The sequence below is a fragment of the Oratosquilla oratoria genome, chromosome 5 (genome assembly GCF_046742065.1).
Source record: "Oratosquilla oratoria isolate Oo_2021 chromosome 5, ASM4674206v1, whole genome shotgun sequence".
NCBI classification, from domain to species: Eukaryota; Metazoa; Arthropoda; class Malacostraca; order Stomatopoda; family Squillidae; genus Oratosquilla; species Oratosquilla oratoria.
In genome coordinates, this window is record NC_134781.1 from 83,602,662 (window position 1) to 83,620,161 (window position 17,500).

Below are 17,500 nucleotides of genomic sequence, written 5' to 3' on the forward strand. Positions count from 1 at the left end.
CTGGCCCCCGTCCGAACAGATCCACGTTCTGGCCTTCTTCATTTGTATGCAGAAGGCACCCTGACGAGGTCGCCACTGAGCCCACCTCCCCACTCACCCAGGTGAATCTCAAAGCCGAATACCGATCTGCTGCTGCTACCTGCGCCAGGCAATTGCACTTCTCTACAGGTCATCGCTTCCTCCCTTCCTCCCTTCCTCCCCTCTTCCCTTCCTCCCTTCCTCCCTTCCTCCCTTCCTCCCTTCCTCCCTTCCTCCCTTCCCCTCCTCCTCCCTTCCTCTTTTCCTCCCTTCCTCTTTTCCTCCCTTCCTCTTTTCCTCCCCCCCTATCTCCCGTCTACTATTCCTCTATCCCTTCCTCCCTTCGTATCTTCCTTCTCTTCCTCCTCTTTTCCTACCCTTTCTCTTTTCCTCTCTTCTTCCTCTTTTCCTCTTTTTCTTCCTTCCTCTCTTCTTCTCTTCCTCTTTTCCTCCCCTCTTCTTTTCCTCCCTTCCTCCCTTCCTCCCTTCTTCCCTTCTTCCTTTCCTCTGTTCCTCCCTTCCTCTTTTCCTCCCTTCCTCTTTTCCTCCCACCTCCCTTACTCCCTTACTCCCTTCCTCCTTTCCTACCTTCCTCTTTTCTTCCTTCCCTCCCTTCCTCTTTTCCTCCCTTCCTCTTTTCCTCCCCCCCTCCCTTACTCCCTTCCTCCCTTCCTACGTTCCTTCCTGCATTCCTCCTTTCCTCTTTTTCTCACTTCCTATCTTCCTCCTTTCGTACCTTCCTCGTTTCGTACCTTCCTCCTTCCTCCCTTCCCCCTTCCTCTCTCCCTCTCTTCCTCTCTCCCTCCTTTCCTCTCTTCCTCCTTTCCCTCCTCCTCCCTTCCTCCCTTCCTCCCTTCCTCCCTTCCTCCCTTCCTCCCTTCCTCCCTTCCTCCCTTCCTCCCTTCCTCCCTTCCTCCCTTCCTCCCTTCCTCCCTCCCTCCCTTCCTCCCTTCCTCCCTTCCTCCCTCCCTCCCTCCCTCCCTTCCTCCCTTCCTCCCTCCCTCCCTTCCTCCCTTCCTCCCTCCCTCCCTTCCTCCCTTCCTCCCTCCCTCCCTTCCTCCCTTCCTCCCTTCCTCCCTTCCTCCCTTCCTCCCTTCCTCCCTTCCTCTCTCCCTCCCTTCCTCCCTTTCCTCCCTTTCCTCCTTCCTCCCTACCCCACCACCACCCTTCCCTCCACCTGTCCATACGGGGATGGAGGACGAGAGGTCTGAAAACCACTTCCAGAATCTTTTGTGTACCTCTTGGTTCCTCCTCGGAGCAACAGACACCTGTTCCTTCGACCTGATACTCCGGCTGAGTTCGCTTCGCCTCGCTTCGCTTTGCGGCGCAGCTCTCTTCATTTGTTCTCCTTTAATTCCATCTCCCTCGTCCAAAGGCTCTCCGGAAGCACATGTGATCTCCTCCTTTCATAGTACTTCCTTTGCTGAAAACGAAGTCTCTAGTTTCTGGAATGATATCAGATATATCCAAAGGAAAATATTTCGTGTTTGTGCTTCTGTGTACTTCATAACCATGGATGGTTAAACAATGGCTTACACTCTTATAACAACGTAAATATTTTTTTTACTTCCTCATCTTCTTTATTGCTTCTATGTTTTTCTAGATGAGTTGTTATTAGATGGAGTTGAAGTTATGTTTCAGTGTGTGTGTGTGTGTGTGTGTGTGTGTGTGTGTGTGTGTGTGTGTGTGTGTGTGTGTGTGTGTGTGTGTGTGTGTGTGTGTGTGTGTGTGATTCACCATGGTCTTGGATCACGTGTTAGACTCGTGATCGACAGCTATTACCCTCCCGGAAGAGAGTTCAGAGCTCATATATTACCGATCTATGGGTAGTGATGTGACCTTACACGCACACACACACAGCCAACTCAATAGAAGTGTGTGTGTGTGTGTGTGTGTGTGTGTGTGTGTGTGTGTGTGTGTGTGTGTGTGTGTGTGTGTGTGTGTGTGTGTGTGTGTGTGTGTGTGTGTGTGTGTGTGTGTGTGTGTGTGTGTGTGTGTGTGTGTGTGTGTGACAAATAGACAGACAAAACACAGTTACTCTATCAGCCGTAATGAGGATCCTTCACAGGACAACGAAGGATCTAAAAGAAAGACTTTGAGGAACGAATCCCGAATTTCTCTTACATAACTTTTCTTTCCTTTTTTTTTTTTTTTGGGGGGGGGGATGTTTTTTCCGGACTTTCTTTTTTTGGGGGGAGGGGGCTTTTTTGAGGGGGTAAGAGGAAGGATGAACACTTCACTATCCAATGGATCGAGAAGTGATTATGTTTTCTTTTGCATGAACCTCTTTATATATTTTTACATATTTTGACAACGAAAGTAGATTATGGTAAAAGAAAATAATCTTCATATGTATATGAATATACTTTTGAATGTACGAGTATGTATGCATGCATGTACATATATATATATATATATATGTGTGTGTGTGTGTGTGTGTGTGTGTGTGTGTGTGTGTGTGTGTGTGTGTGTGTGTGTGTGTGTGTGTGTGTGTGTGTGTGTGTGTGTGTGTGCGCGAGTATGTATACATGTAGATGTGCATGCATGTATGCATATCTATATGGAAATACATATGTGTATGTATCTATCACGTATGTACGTATTCTAAGGTACTCTAACAATAACAAGTAATTGAGAATAGGTACGTTTAATTCAAATACGTACATTATATTTCATTTCTATATGTAATCATACACTAGAAGCCTTATATGGAACTATATTTCTTTACTAGCGGCTGAAAAAAAAATAATATTTGCTGTCTGAGGAAGCATTCTACCTAACATTTAATTAATTTCGTCTGAATTGAGAGATGTTTTGAAACCTTACGGAAATTTTATTTCAATATTGGAAAAGCATAACATGTCACAAAAAGATGCAGCCATGCACAAGAGAAAAAAACTAAAACAATTTGAAGAATTTTTGAGTCTGTTTTCAATTGGCTTATGAAGATGTGTCTGGATTATTTTTTCTATTGTATTCTTTTTATTTATTTATTTATTCTTTGCTTTATTTTATTCTATTTTGTATTTTTTATCTTATTTGTCTATTTATTTATTCATTTATCTATTTATTTACTTATTTATTTATCTATTATCTATTTATTCTATTTATTCTTATTTTTTTATTTATTTGTTAGCTTTTTGTTTGTTTATTTGTTTATTTGTTTGTTAATTTTTTATTTTTTATTTATCTTTTATTTGTTTATCTGTTTATTTGTTTATTTGTATATCTGTTTATTTGTTTGTTTATTTATCTATTTGTTTATTGTTTATTTTTTATTTATTGTTTATAGTTTATTGTTTATTGTTTATAGTTTATTGTTGTTTATTTTATTTCATTTTTCATTATTCACGTGTCATTTGTCATTTTTTATTCTTACTTTTATTTTCATTTTTGTTTTATTTTTATTTATGATTTTATTATCATTGTGTGTGTTGTGTGTGTGTGTGTGACTACCATTTTCCTTTGCTGTCATTGTTGATCACAGTTTTCCCACAAACAAACACATTCCGACTTGCAAAGTTCTTTTATTATTCTATTCTTGTCTTAATTTTTTTTCTCTATTTACCTTCTTGCTTTCTTCCTCTTATCCTTACTTCTTTTTCGCTTTCTTCCTCTCTGTCTTTCTTTCTTTCTTTCTCTTTTCTTCTTTCTTTCTTTTTCTTTCTTTTTTCTTTTTCTTTATATATCTATTTTTCTTTTCTTTTCTTTTTTCTTTCATTCTTTCTGTCTTTCTTGTTTTCAGTCTTTATTTTTCTCTTTTTCTTTCTTAATTTATTTCTTTCCTTCTTTATTTATTCTTTCTTTCCTTCTTTCCTACTCTCTTCCTTTCTTTAAGCTTTAATTGCGTGGCACCGACTATGACGTGTTCGCGATTCTGTCACAACACAGTCAATGGGCGAGGAAGTCTTGTCTATGCTATCAGTCCTATTTGGTTCTGTGTTGCTTCACCTAATCCGTGGATCACTGGACAGATCCAAACACTGAGCGTCTAATTGTACATTAAACGCATGTCAACACAAGTACAACAACACTTCTACCTACATATGTACATATAATGTGTTGGTGTAGAAGTACGATTACACAGAAATTTAGGTAAAGGTTTTTTGCATGTGTGGTTAAATTCATATATGATGTTTTGTTTGGTAATTAGGAAATTTTTCAAACAGATTGTGTACAGAAATGATTGAAAACCAGATAATATATGTATGTATGTATGTATGTATGTATGTATGTATTCATGTGTGTGTGTGTGTGTGTGTGTGTGTGTGTGTGTGTGTGTGTGTGTGTGTGTGTGTGTGTGTGTGTGTTCGTGTATGTAGTATGTGTGTGTATGTATGTAAAGTATGTATGTATGTATGTATGTATGTATATATGTATGTATAACGTGTGTATTTATTTCCATATTTATACATAGATACAGTAAATATGTATTTCCTTGTACTTATTTGCTTTTCATTTATTATTTCTAGAATTATGGTGCTATACCTTGTATTTCAGTTTCCTAAAGAAAAAAACTAGAGAGTGAAGATTGGTTCTACTCGTATTTTTCAAGGAGTCACAAATATTCACCTTATTGTATATACATATATTTATATATATATATATCTATATGTATATATTATATATATATATATATATATATATATATATATATAATTTTTTATGTCAGTCGCATGTAGGATTTGAACCCACTACCTTCAGAGCCTTAACCCACAACGGCTGAAAAGTAAACTCTGAAGACTTCGACCTGAAATCGTACATTCTTAGATCTGAGTTCGATGTTTCCGTATATGACTACATGTTAGAAGGTTTAATGGGGCTAGTCAAAGTATGTTATACAATATTTCGTTATTATTCATTTGTATAAAGACTGTAATGTTATTGGCGTGGTGGACACACAGGCCTAAATCTCACTGAAGTGTTTCGATGATTACATTATATAGAGAACTGAGTCCAACTCTGTAGACCAGCGTTTCTCAACCTTTTTACCCTTGCGTAACCTTTAAAATAAATTGCATGTCTCAAGGAACCCCTGCGCATATATATATATATATATATATAAACATATATATATATATATATATATATATATATATATATATATATATATATATATATACCATATCTTTCTCATTTCATCTTCATCGTAATAATAGGTTAGATAGGATGATGTCTATATTGCATTATTACAGTAACCAAGAATATGTCGTGCGTGTTTAATTATATTACGTATGTAAAATTAGATAATCAAAAGTGCATTAGCTTATCGCACTTATTTTCTGGTGGAAGGTAAATTGAGAGTGGAGAATAGGTGGAGAAAGAGGAAAAGGGCAGAAGGTAGGGAGGTACTTAGAGTGAACTGCTTAAATGAGAAAAAAGGAGAATGAGTATAAGAAGCTGAGAGAGGAGTGGGAGGGAGTGAAGGATAGAGTAGAACTAGGAGTGGAGGAGGAATGGGGATGGTTCAAGGAGGGAGTCATAAGGTGTGCAAAGATGGTGTGTGGAACAAGGAGGGTGGGAGGAAATAGAAGGAAGGGTAGTGAGTGGTGGGATGAGGAAGCAAAGAAGGGTGTAGAAGAGAAGAAACAGGCATTCATAGATTGGCTACAAATTAGGACGAGGGAATCGTATGAGAGGTACAAAGTAAAGAGAAGGGAAGTTAAGTATAAGATAAAGGAAGCAAAGAGGAGAGTAGATTTGAAATGGGGTAAAAGTATGACAGAAATTTTCTAAAATAATAAAAAGATGTTTTGGAAAGAAATTAAAAGAGGAAGAGGAGGCGAATCAAGTAGAGAAGAAAAGGTAAAAGGTGCAGATGGAGAGATGATAATGGAAGAGAAGGCAGTGAGAGGAAGGTGGGCAGAGTATTTTAGGGAGTTGCTAAATGTGAAGGAGGACAGGGAGGGAAAGTTAGTTGCAGTGGTAAGCGCAAAGAAAATGAGAGTTAGGATTTAGAAAAATGGAGGAGAAATAGGGAAGGATGAAGTGAAGCAACTGTTAAGATGATGAGAGCAGGTAAGGCACCTGGGTTGGATGGATGCCATGCAGAATGTCTGAAAAAAGGATACAGTTATGGTGGACTGGCTGGTGAGGTTATTTAATGTTTGTTAAGAGTGGGTAGAGTGCCGGAGGACTAGAGGAGTGCCTGTATATTTCCGCTTTACAAGGGAAAGGGGGACAAGTGTGAGTGTAGTAGTTTCAGAGGGATCAGCTTGTTGATTGTAGTTGTGAAGGCTTATGGAAGGGTCTTTATTGAGAGGATTAGGAGAGGAACAGAGGGAGTAATTGGTGAGGAACAGTGTGGTTTTAGGACAGGTAGAGGTTGTGTAGATCAGATTTTTGTGGTAAGACAGATATGTGAGAAAGCTATAGGAAAAGATAAGGATGTTTTTTGGGCTTTTATGGATCTGGAAAAGGCTTACGACAGGGTAGACAGAAAGGCATGTGGGAGGTACTGCAGATATATGGGATAGGAGGAAAGCTGTTAAGAACAGTCAAGAGTTTTTACGAGAGTAGTAGAGCTTCTGTTAGGATTAGAGAGTGAATGGTTTGAGTTAAAGGTGGGACTTCGTCAGGGATGTGTTATGTTGCCTTGGCTGTTCAATCTATACATGGATGGGGTGGTGCGAGAGGTAAATGCAATGGTAGTGGGTCAGGGGTTGGAGGTGGTTATGAAAATGGAGAAAAGTGGGAAATGAGCCAATTGTTGTCTGCTGACGACACTGCCCTTGTAGCAGGATCAGAGGAGGGATTGAGGAAGTTAGTGACAGAGTTTAAAAAGGTGTGTGAAAGAAGGAAGCTGAAGATAAATGTGAGCAAAAGTAAGGTGATGAGATGTACAAGGGGAGAGAGTGACAGCAGGCTGGAAGTGAGCATTAAGGGTGAGAGACTGGAAAAAGTGGATAGTTTTAGATACTTGGGTGCAAATGTGACAGGAAAAGGCGGAGTGAAGGTGGAGGTAGAATGTAGATTGAGAGAAGCGAGTAAATGCCTTGCTGGATTAAAAAGTGTAATGAGAAATAGACATCTGGGAATGGATGCTAAGAGGAGGTTATATGAAGGAGTGATTGTGCCAACAGCACTGTACGGGGCAGAAACATGGAACACAAGAGAGGAAGAGAGAAGGAGTTTGAATGTGTTTGAGATGAAATGTCTGAGAAGTATAATAGGGGTTACTAGGCTTGATAGAGTGAGAAATGAGGAGGTGAGAAGAACAGGGGTGGAAAGGGAGCTGGGAGATAGGGTTGATGAAAGAGTATTAGGATGGTTTGGACACATGGAAAGAATGAGTGAAGAAAGATTAGTAAAAGAGTTGTGGAAGGCAGAGGTGGAAGGAGTGAATATGAGGGGGCGTCCTAGGATGAGATGGATGGATGGGGTAAAAGGGGCATTACAAAAGAGTGGAATGTTTATTGAGGAAGGACGGGAGAGGACAGAAGATAGGGGGGAATGAAGAAGGGTTGTGTATGAATGATTCTGTGATGCATGAGGGGAAGTGGGTGAGGGATGGGGGTTGAGGAAGTATGTATGAGAAAAAAATTGACGCAGCCCGAAGGGATTTCTCCCCGTCTTCTCCTTTTCTGCATGAGGGGACGGAGAGGGGGGTCGCCGAATTTATGAAGCGGCCTTGCTGTGGATGTGCTGTGTCTTGCCACACTGTTTTGATCCAGGGCAGTGGACAGGATCCAGGGATGACCCGTCATCCAGGAGGTGCCAAGATAAGAGGGAGTGAGGAGGGTGGAGGGGAGGGGAATATGTAGGGAATGGAATGGGTGGGAGTGGTTTTTATGCCTTTTTATTTTTGGCTACCCCCCGTGTAAGGGGGGAAAAGTCTTTGGTATATGTAAGTATGTATGTACTTGTTCTCGCGGAACCCTTAGGGACTTTTTGCGGAACCTTAGGGTTCCGGGGAACCTTGGTTGAGAAACGCTGGTATAGACCTTCGACAGTCAGTATTACATCAGACCTGTACTTAGCAAAGCACTTGGTCAGGTAGCGTTTAGGCATTGAGGTCTCTATCGACATTAGAATGTCCTGTCTGAGAGTGAAAAAAAAATCATAAATCTCATGACATGAATGAAATTAAAAATACAAAGTATACTTAGATTCCCAACCGGCATCCGTGAATTTTACTTATTCTGGATGTCCTAGCATATAAGGCAAAGGTTGGTCTCAAGCGCCTCTTATAGGAAACTTTGCGTCTCAAGGCACATTTTTTTTTTTATTCAAATCCCAATATTTTGGTTTCAGTGATCAGGAAAAAAATTAAGGCAACGTGGACAAAAAGCTGTATTGATTTTTCATTATACTCTTTTTTAACTCCTTTAAGCTAAATGAAATAGTTTATCGTTAGCAAGAGTAAAGTCATGAAATTCACATCAAGACTTAAATAATCAAAATATGTATTTTTTTTCCCTTTCCATGATTTTTCTCTTTTCATGTTTTTTTTTTTTTTTTTTTTTTTGTACCATTGAAGAATCGATACTTTCTAGGCCCAACTCGGGTGCGACACCATCCGTAAGGATAGAACCGCTGGTGAAATGGAGTCCAAAAGAACAATCTCCCCTCAGAGTCTGAAGATTGAGTGTCTTTTGATTTAGTATCATTGTGTTGATCTGATTATCATGAAGTTACGTTTTGTTTTGTTTTTCTTTTGAGTTTTTTCTTTTATTAGTTTGTAATATCTACCTTCAGAGGCTTTGTGTATTATTTCATTTATTCATTTATTCATTTTACTTTATTTATTTATTTACTTATTCATTCTATTTTATTTTATTTTATTTATTTATTTATTTGTTTATTTATTTATTTTATATAATAATCTTCAACTAAAGCCTGGATACAATGCACCTTGATTTTAATCTTTCGTTGTTGTTTTTTTGTTGCTGTTTTTTTTGTCAATTATTATGTAAATCAGGCGCTGTGGATTATTTCTCATCGTCATCCTACTAAAGATTCCTCCATTATATTACCGATAAACAAAATTTCGGTTTTTTTTTTTTTATTCACAGAAGCGTGCGTAAACTGTCTTTTTTATTTTTCAGTCTGTAATATCCGCCTAAAGCAAGCAGACACTGCACCTTATATCCTATCAGCTTAGTTCCAAAAGACTCTCCCCATTTTAATACAACCATCCTTTTTTTTTTAAGAAGAGCGTGAATCTAATGTTCTATCTCCTTTTTTTTTATGAAAAATAGAGCCTGTTCACTTTTCATTTTTTTTTTCTTTCTTCCTTTCTTGCAGGAGCGTGGACCTTATGTCCTATCACCTCCATGCAAAAAAAAGTTGAGCCTTTTCATTTCATCGTCACCAAACTAATTTCATTATTTTTTCTTCTTGCAGGAGCATGGACCTTACGTCCTACCACCTACATCCGAAAAAAATTCTCCTTTTCATTTCATCGTCACCAAACTAATTTCATTATTTTTTTTCCCTTGTAGGAGCGTGCGGAAACCCGGACGCCAAGCGTCTCTACGACGATCTACTCTCGAACTACAACAAACTCGTACGCCCGGTCATCAACGTCAGCGACCCACTCCAAGTTGAGATTAAACTCAAACTGTCTCAGCTCATCGATGTGGTAAGTGGGCTTCTGAAGCTTCTCTCTCATCCATCACACTTCCCTTCTTCCCCCCCCCCCAGAACCTCCCCCTCCCCCACCTTACACACTCTCTCGAAGTCCTAAACTCCTTCTTTGGTGCCCTCAAGTTTGAATCTGAGGACTCAAACGACTTCGGGTCAACGATAACGTTTTTAACGGTCTTCGGAAGTGCTCTTGGTAGATTCTCTACAATTCAATTTATTTTCTCTTTTCCAACTCATCTGCTATCTCCCTCCTCCTCCTCCATGCCCCTCACCTCTTCCTCCTCTAATTATGACTTTTCTTATTCTTTCTCTCTGCTTTTCCATTTCTCCTCCTACTCCTCCTTTTCTTCCTCCTCTTCCTCCTCCTTCTCCTCTTCATCTCACCCCGTCCCTACCTTGGACTCGATCGTCGCCTTCCACAGTCGTAACAAATGTCCTCTTGTTCATGTGGTCCTTGGAGAAAGGTTGTCCTTGGACCAATAAGGCCCCCTTCCCGCCCTCATTCGAGCACCACTTACCTCCTCCTCCTCTTCCTCCTCCTCCTCCTCCTCCTCCTCCTCCTCCTCCTCCTCCTCCTCCTCTTCCTCATCTTTCTCCTCGTCCTTCTCCTACTATACTTCTCCTTCTCTTCTTCCTCCTATTCTTTTCCTCCTTCTCCTCCTCTTCCTCCTCCTCCTCTCCCTCCTCCTCCTCTTCTTTTTCCTCCTCCTCCTCTTCCTCCTATGCTTCTACTCCTTCTCCTCCTCCTCCTATCCTTCTCCATTCCATAAAGAAATACTAATATCATTAAGATGATGAGCTTTGATAAAGAAAAAGTTGCATGCATAATGCAAAAAGTATTAGATTGAGAATTATAATATATACATATATATATATATATATATATATATATATATATATATATACATATATATATATATATATATATATATATATATATATATATTAGTTATTACCACCTTTGTCAAAGATTCTTATCGTCTTGTAGGTCTTGACATCATTTAAAGAAAACATTACCATATCTAACATGACATATCCTTTCCGCCTCATTTCATCATTAATTCCGTTTCCCAGGAGAACAAGCTCTCAGTCGTTGTCTTTTGTCTCGTCTTATTTTTTTCTGAGCTGCAATTTCATATGCTTCTTGCGGGGCTCCCCAAAGCTCACGAGACTTAATGCGGCTTTCAGAAACCCGCAGACAAACACAAGCCTCTTCTACGGTTGCATCAAGAATTCTCTCGTCAAGAGAGCATAGCCTAAAGCGGCTTTCAAAGCTCCTTCTGCCGATTCCTAGAACTGACTACAGATTAGGAAATCATGTATTTATATATGTGGATGGGATTGCTTCCACCTGAGAGTTGAGGAACGGGAAATCTCCCTTTTCCTGTGAAACAGCCCAAGTGAGCAGAGATCACACATGTCCAAACCAAACCATCACATTTCAATTTTCAAAATAATTGGAAAGATAATTATCAACACAATACCTTTAGGGTGAAGAGTAAATTTTCGTTAGATTGTTCATTGTAAAATAGAATGACATTCTTATTTGTATAAGGAATTTTCTATCAAAATATACAGTAGCTGGCACTGGCTGCTCTAGTTGAACAATTAATTGTATAATTTTCTATTGTGCGTATAACTCTATCACCGTTTTCTATTGTGCACATGAACTCAACTGTGAACCAAGCGGTTACGTTTGGTGCAAGGACCGTTGCCAACTACTACGGGGCTGTGGGTTTTCAATCAGTGAATCTCCAAGCAACAATTATCATTATCGTAATCATATTCAATGACAACAATAAAGTATTTTATACGCAGTAGATAGCATTTTACGTTAACACTATTTAGCATAGAATAAATAAAATGACGGGATTATGGTTTTCAATGGATTTTAAAATACTATTGTCAATGATAAAACTAAATAGAATATATAATTTTCAGTAAATAATGATGATAATAGGTCTTTTAAATCTGGGTTTGGTTTCCAAGCTAGATCGAATTCTTTGTTCTTTGCAAGAATGAAATAAACTAAGTCACTACGTCGCCTGGTCTAAGGAGAGATGTGACGTAGGCACCAAATTCTGTTTACTATTAACATCATCGGCGTCCTATTGTATCGTTCCCATCAGCCTCGTATCCAATCACAACACAAATCCACATTCTTCAATTCGGTGGCGTAATCTATGAATTCAATTCTAGAAATGAGTCCCTAATCTCTAGTGGATTCTAGATCTATCCAGCCTCCTTTCAGGTCAGTGTCTAACACCCTAAGACATAAAAAAAGAAGAAGAAATCGGATGTTTATAGCCAGAATAGAATATCTAAATTGCTTCACCGTTTTGAAGGAGTCTTTGTCCCAAGACGAAGAGACGGTCAAATGATTTCAGTACGCGTCCACGGATCCAACAGCCCAGGGATCAAGTCTTTCGAGCGAACAGCAATTACGTGGTCTAATTGGTTTGTGGTTGATTGCATACAATGGGAGGGGGGGGGACTCTTCCCCGCAGAATTCATCACCACACACAAAAAAAATCGAATAAGGACAGTATCCGAAACCATTTGCGAGGAGCTAAGATGAGAGGGGAACAATGAGAAGTGAATAGAGTGGAATGGGCGGATGTGGGTACTCGTCTTGGCTGCCTACCTCCCTTATTAGGGAAAAGAACCAATTGGTGTGTAAATGAATATATACATATATATATATACATATATATATACATATACATATATATGTAATATATATATATATATATATATATATATGTTGTGTACGTTAAAGACAGATGGAACATCTTTTTTTTTTTTTTTTTTTAGAAGCTCTTCCATACGATTCGAACCCTGACCCGTGCGTCTTGGCCTCGTGATTATCGACGCACGGGTCAGGGTTCGAATTCCATAGCAGAGCTTCTAAATATATATATATATACACATATAATATGGGATTAATAAGCTTTCTTACTGGGATTCGAACCCTCGCCTAAGCGGCTTCCCTGTTATTGAATATTCGTCGTGGCATGACTTTACGGCCTTCGCCTCATAATAAGCAAATCGCTCAGGCGAAGGTTCGAATCCCAGTAGGAGATTTTATCATATATATATATATATATATATATATATATATATATATATATATATATATATATATATATATATATATATATATATATATGATCATGAAAAACCCACAGTCGGAAGAGGGCTATAGCTATTAGCCGAAATATAGAAGTTACACATTCTTCTAAAGTTTACTTTTCATTCCGACGGTGGGTTCTTCGTGATCATTAATTACATATGTGCCACAACATTTTGTCAAAGCGATACATATATATATATATATATATATATATATATATATATATATATATATATATATACACTTCCCCTGTGACCTTCTTCCCCAATTCCTCAAACCCTTGCTTGGCCTGAAGCCCTTCTGTGCTATAACCCTCTTGAGGCGGCACTACTTCCCCCTATTGTCCTCCAGTTCCCCTTCTTCATCCATATGCATCCTGGTCCCGATTCTCCCCCAACTCTCTCTTCAAACCCGGAACCGATCCCCAAAACCCCGGACCATCTTTCCGCCATGACCTTTTCGTCTTCAAAAACTTTAATTTGTTTTTTTCCATCCACAAACTCTCCTGAGGGTCGCCCACTCTAGGCCTCCTCCTCCTCCTCCTCCTCCTCCTCCTCCTCCTCCTCCTCCTCCTCTTCCTGCTCTTCCTCCTCCTCCTCCTCCTCCTCCTCGTCCTCTTCCTCCTCCTCCTCCTCCTCCTCCTCCTCCCCCTCCTCCTCCTCCTCGTCCTCTTCCTCCTCCTCCTCGTCCTCCTCCCCCTCCTCCTCCTCTTCCTCCTCCTCTTCCTACTGCTCTTCGTACTATTCCTCTTGTCTCTCTCTTTCTGGTCCTTCTATGCCATCTATCATCTGCATTTCTCTCTCTCACTCTCTCTCTCTCTCTCTCTGTCTATCCATCTATGTACCTATCTATCTATCTATCTATCTATCTATCTCTGTTTCTCTCTCTGCTTCTCTCTCTGCCTCGCTCTCCCTGCCCCTCTCTCTCTCTCTCTCTCTCTCTCTCTCTCTCTCTCTCTCTCTCTCTCTCTCTCTCTCTCTCTCTCTCTCTCTCTCTCTCTCTCTCTCTCTCTTTCTCATCCACTCTCACTCTCACTCTCTCACTCAAATTCAATATCTCCCTCCTTTTTTTCATTCACTTGGGTGCAAGATTTTCTGTTCCATTTCCTTAATCTTTTCCTCTTTTTACTCTCTCAACCGCCATCCACTATATAAGGTCGATTTTTTTTTCTTTTTTCTTTTTGAGTCCCATGCGCCGAAGGTGTCTGCCTACCAGTAGCCTCATCCACTATATAAGGTCGATTTTTTTTTCTTTTTTCTTTTTGAGTCCCATGCACCGAAGGTGTCTGTGCCTTCCAGTAGAAGCCTCATCCACTATATAAGGTCGTTTTTTTTTTTTTTTTTTTTTTTTTTTTTTTTTTTTTTTTTTTTTTTGAGTTCCATGCGCCGAATGTGTCTGTGCCTTCCAGTACAAGCCTCATCTCCTTTGATCTCTTCTTTGATTCCTTTCTCTCTTACTTGTTTTTTTCTTCCTTTCTTCCTAACTTCATTCCTTTCTATTTTTCTTTTCTTCCTTCCTAGATTGCCTCTTCCCAAATTTCCTTCATTTCTTTCTTACTTCTACTTTCCTTCCTTTTTTCTTCCTCCCTTCCTTCCTTAAATCTTTCCTTTCTTCCCTCCTTCCTTCCTTCCTTCCTTCCTTCCTTCCTTCCTTTCCTCCTTCCTTCTGCCATCCTTACTCCTACCGTCCCTCCTTCCTTCCCTCCTTCCTTCTGCCTTCCTTCGTGTCTTCCTTCCTTCTTCCTTCCTTCCCTTCCTCCTTCCTTCCTTCCCTCCATTATCTTTACTCTCTTCCCTCTTGCTCCTCGATTTGTTGCACGGGCCTCCTCCATAACTTTTGTCCTCCACTTCCTAAACTACATCTAATACCTCTCCTGCATCCACCTCTATCTCCACTTCCACCTCCATCTCCACTTCCACCTCCATCTCCACTTCCACCTCCGTCTCCACTTCCACCTCCATCTCCACTTCCACCTCCATCTCCACTTCCATCTCCACTTCCATCTCCACTTCCACCTCCACTTCCATCTCCACTTCCATCTCCACTTCCACCTCCATCTCCACTTCCACCTCCATCTCCACTTCCACCTCCATCTCCACTTCCACCTCCATCTCCACTTCCACCTCCATCTCCACTTCCACCTCCATCTCCACTTCCACCTCCATCTCCACTTCCACCTCCATCTCCACTTCCACCTCCATCTCCACTTCCACCTCCTCTTTCTCCTCCTCCTCCTAGGTCTTCTTCAATTATTTCATCCACATCCTTTTCCTTAATACTCTCTCTCTCTCTCTCTCTCTCTCTCTCTCTCTCTCTCTCTCTCTCTCTCTCTCTCTCTCTCTATCTCTCTCTCTCTCCTCTCTCTCTCTCTCTCTCTCTCTCTCTCTCTCTCTCTCTCTCTCTCTCTCTCTCTCTCTCTCTCTCTCTCTCTCTCTCTCTCTCTCTCTCTCTCTCTCTCTCTCTATTTTCTTTTCTTTCATCTTTTTACTTGATCATTTACTTATCTTGTTTTTCTCTTTGTGTTTGCACTCTTCTCTTTTCATCTTTTTTCATTTTGTTTATTTTTTCTTTGTTTTTCTCTATCTACCTTTCCTTCATATTTTTCTTCATTTTACTCATTTTCATTTTCTTTCTTCTCCCTTATACTGTATGTACACCACACCTTGATCCTCTTGATCGTCATCTCCATCCTCATCTTTGTGCTCACTCCCGTCGTCTTTCTCATCCTCATCCTCATCCACATGTTCATCCTTATCCTCATCTTTATCCTCATCCTTATCCTCATCCTCATCCTTATCCACATTTTCATCCTTATACACTTTTTCACCCTTATCCTCATCTTCATCCTCATCCTTATTCTCATCCTCATCTTCATTCTCACCCTTACCCTCATCCTCATTCTCATCCACATTTTCAACCTTATCCTCATCTTCATTCTCAACCTTATCCTCATCCTCATCTTCATTCTCATCTTTATCCTCATCCTCATCCACATTTTCATCCTTATCCTCATCTTTTTCTCATCTTCATCCACATTTTCATCCTTATCCTTGTTCTCATCTTCTCATCCTCATCTTATCCTCATCCTTATCCTCATCCTCATCACCCACAACATTCATAATCATCCTCATCCTCACCCTCATTCTCATCCTCATCCTCATTCTCATCCTCATCCTTACCCTCATCCTTACCCTCATCCTCTCCTTCATTCTCATCCTCATTCTCATCCTCATCCTTACCCTCATCCTCCTCATCCTCCTCATCATCCACAACTTTCATCCCCATCCTCATCCTCATCCTTACCCTCATCCTCCTCATCCTCCTCATCCTCACCCTCATTCTCATCCTCATCCTCATTCTCATCCTCATCCTTACCCTCATCCTCCTCATCCTCCTCATCATCCACAACTTTCATCCTCATCCTCATTCTCATCCTTACCCTCTTCCTCCTCATCCTCCTCCACAGCTTTCATTATTATCATCATCCTCATCCTCATCCTCATCCTCATCCCCATTCTCATCCTCAGCCCTCATCCACCTCTCGTGACAATCGAGATGCCGCCTGCCCTTCCCCATCCGACGTCTTTTCGTGTTCCATCACCTCCCATTTCTTCCGCCATTGCCGCCTAGGAACCGCCCCAGCACTCTATATCTCTCCTTTCTATCTTCTCTCTCTCTCGCTCTCTCTTTCTCTATGTGTGTAGATGCATATATATGTATATATATATATATATATATATGTATATATATATATATACATACATATACATACATATGTGTATACATATGTATATATATATATATATATATATATATATATACATATATATATATGTATATATATATATATATATATATATATCTTTACCTCTATCTCTATTTCTATCTCTATTTCTATTTCTCGCTCTCTCTGTATCTATCTATCTACTATCTATTTATCTATCTCTATTTCTCTATATCTCTATCGGTCCCGTCTCTCTCTCTCTCTCTCTCTCTCTCTCTCTCTCTCTCTCTCTCTCTCTCTCTCTCTCTCTCTCTCTCTCTCTCTCTCTCTCTTTCTTTCTTTCTTTCTTTAGGTTTATGTCTTTTCGGGATAGAAACCATTTCGCTCTTTGAGGTCCCCGAAGAACGCTTCCGACTGCAATCCCCGAAGTATTTTTTCGTGATGAACCACTTCTCTTCTCTCCTTATGTCTCCCTCCCCCCTCCCGCCCCTCCAAGTACCAACGGGTCCCGACACCCAGCGCTTCCGGAGTGTCTTCCTCCTCCTCCTCCTCCTCCACCTCCTCCTCCTCCTCCTCCTCCTCCTCCTCCTCCTCCTTCTCCTCCTCCTCCTCCTCCTCCTTCTCCTCCTCCTCCTCCTCCTCCTCCTCCTCCTCTTCTTCTTCTTCTTCTTCTTCAAAACTGGTGTTTATTCATTCTTATCCTGTTTAGCCAGTAATCTTCCTTATTCCTTCTTCCTTCTTCCGCCTTCCTTCTTCCGCCTTCCTTCTTCCGCCTTCCTTCTTTCTTCTTCCGCCTTCCTTCCTCCTTCTTCCCTCTTCCTTCTTCCCTCTTCCCTCCCTCTTCCTTCTCCGTTCTTCCTTTTCCCTTCTTTCATCTTCCTTCTTCCTTCTTCTCTCTTTCCTCTTTCCTCTTCCCTCTTCCCTCTTCCCTTTTCCTTCTTCCCTTGTTCTTCTTCCGCCTTCCTTCTTCGACCTTCCTTCTTCCGCCTTCCTTCTTCCGCCTTCCTTCTTCCGCCTTCCTTCTTCCGCCTTCCTTC

General features: G+C 40.5%; 1 protein-coding gene across 1 annotated transcript in view; it reads left to right on the plus strand.

Annotated features, from left to right (window-relative positions):
• Positions 1 to 17,500, plus strand: part of LOC143025620 (acetylcholine receptor subunit alpha-like) — a 397,209-nt gene that overhangs the window by 8,451 nt on the left and 371,258 nt on the right. The window contains exon 2 of the mRNA XM_076185566.1: positions 9,462 to 9,601. Within this exon, the coding sequence (XP_076041681.1) occupies positions 9,462 to 9,601 (140 nt within the window). The remainder of the gene's footprint in view (positions 1 to 9,461; positions 9,602 to 17,500) is intronic.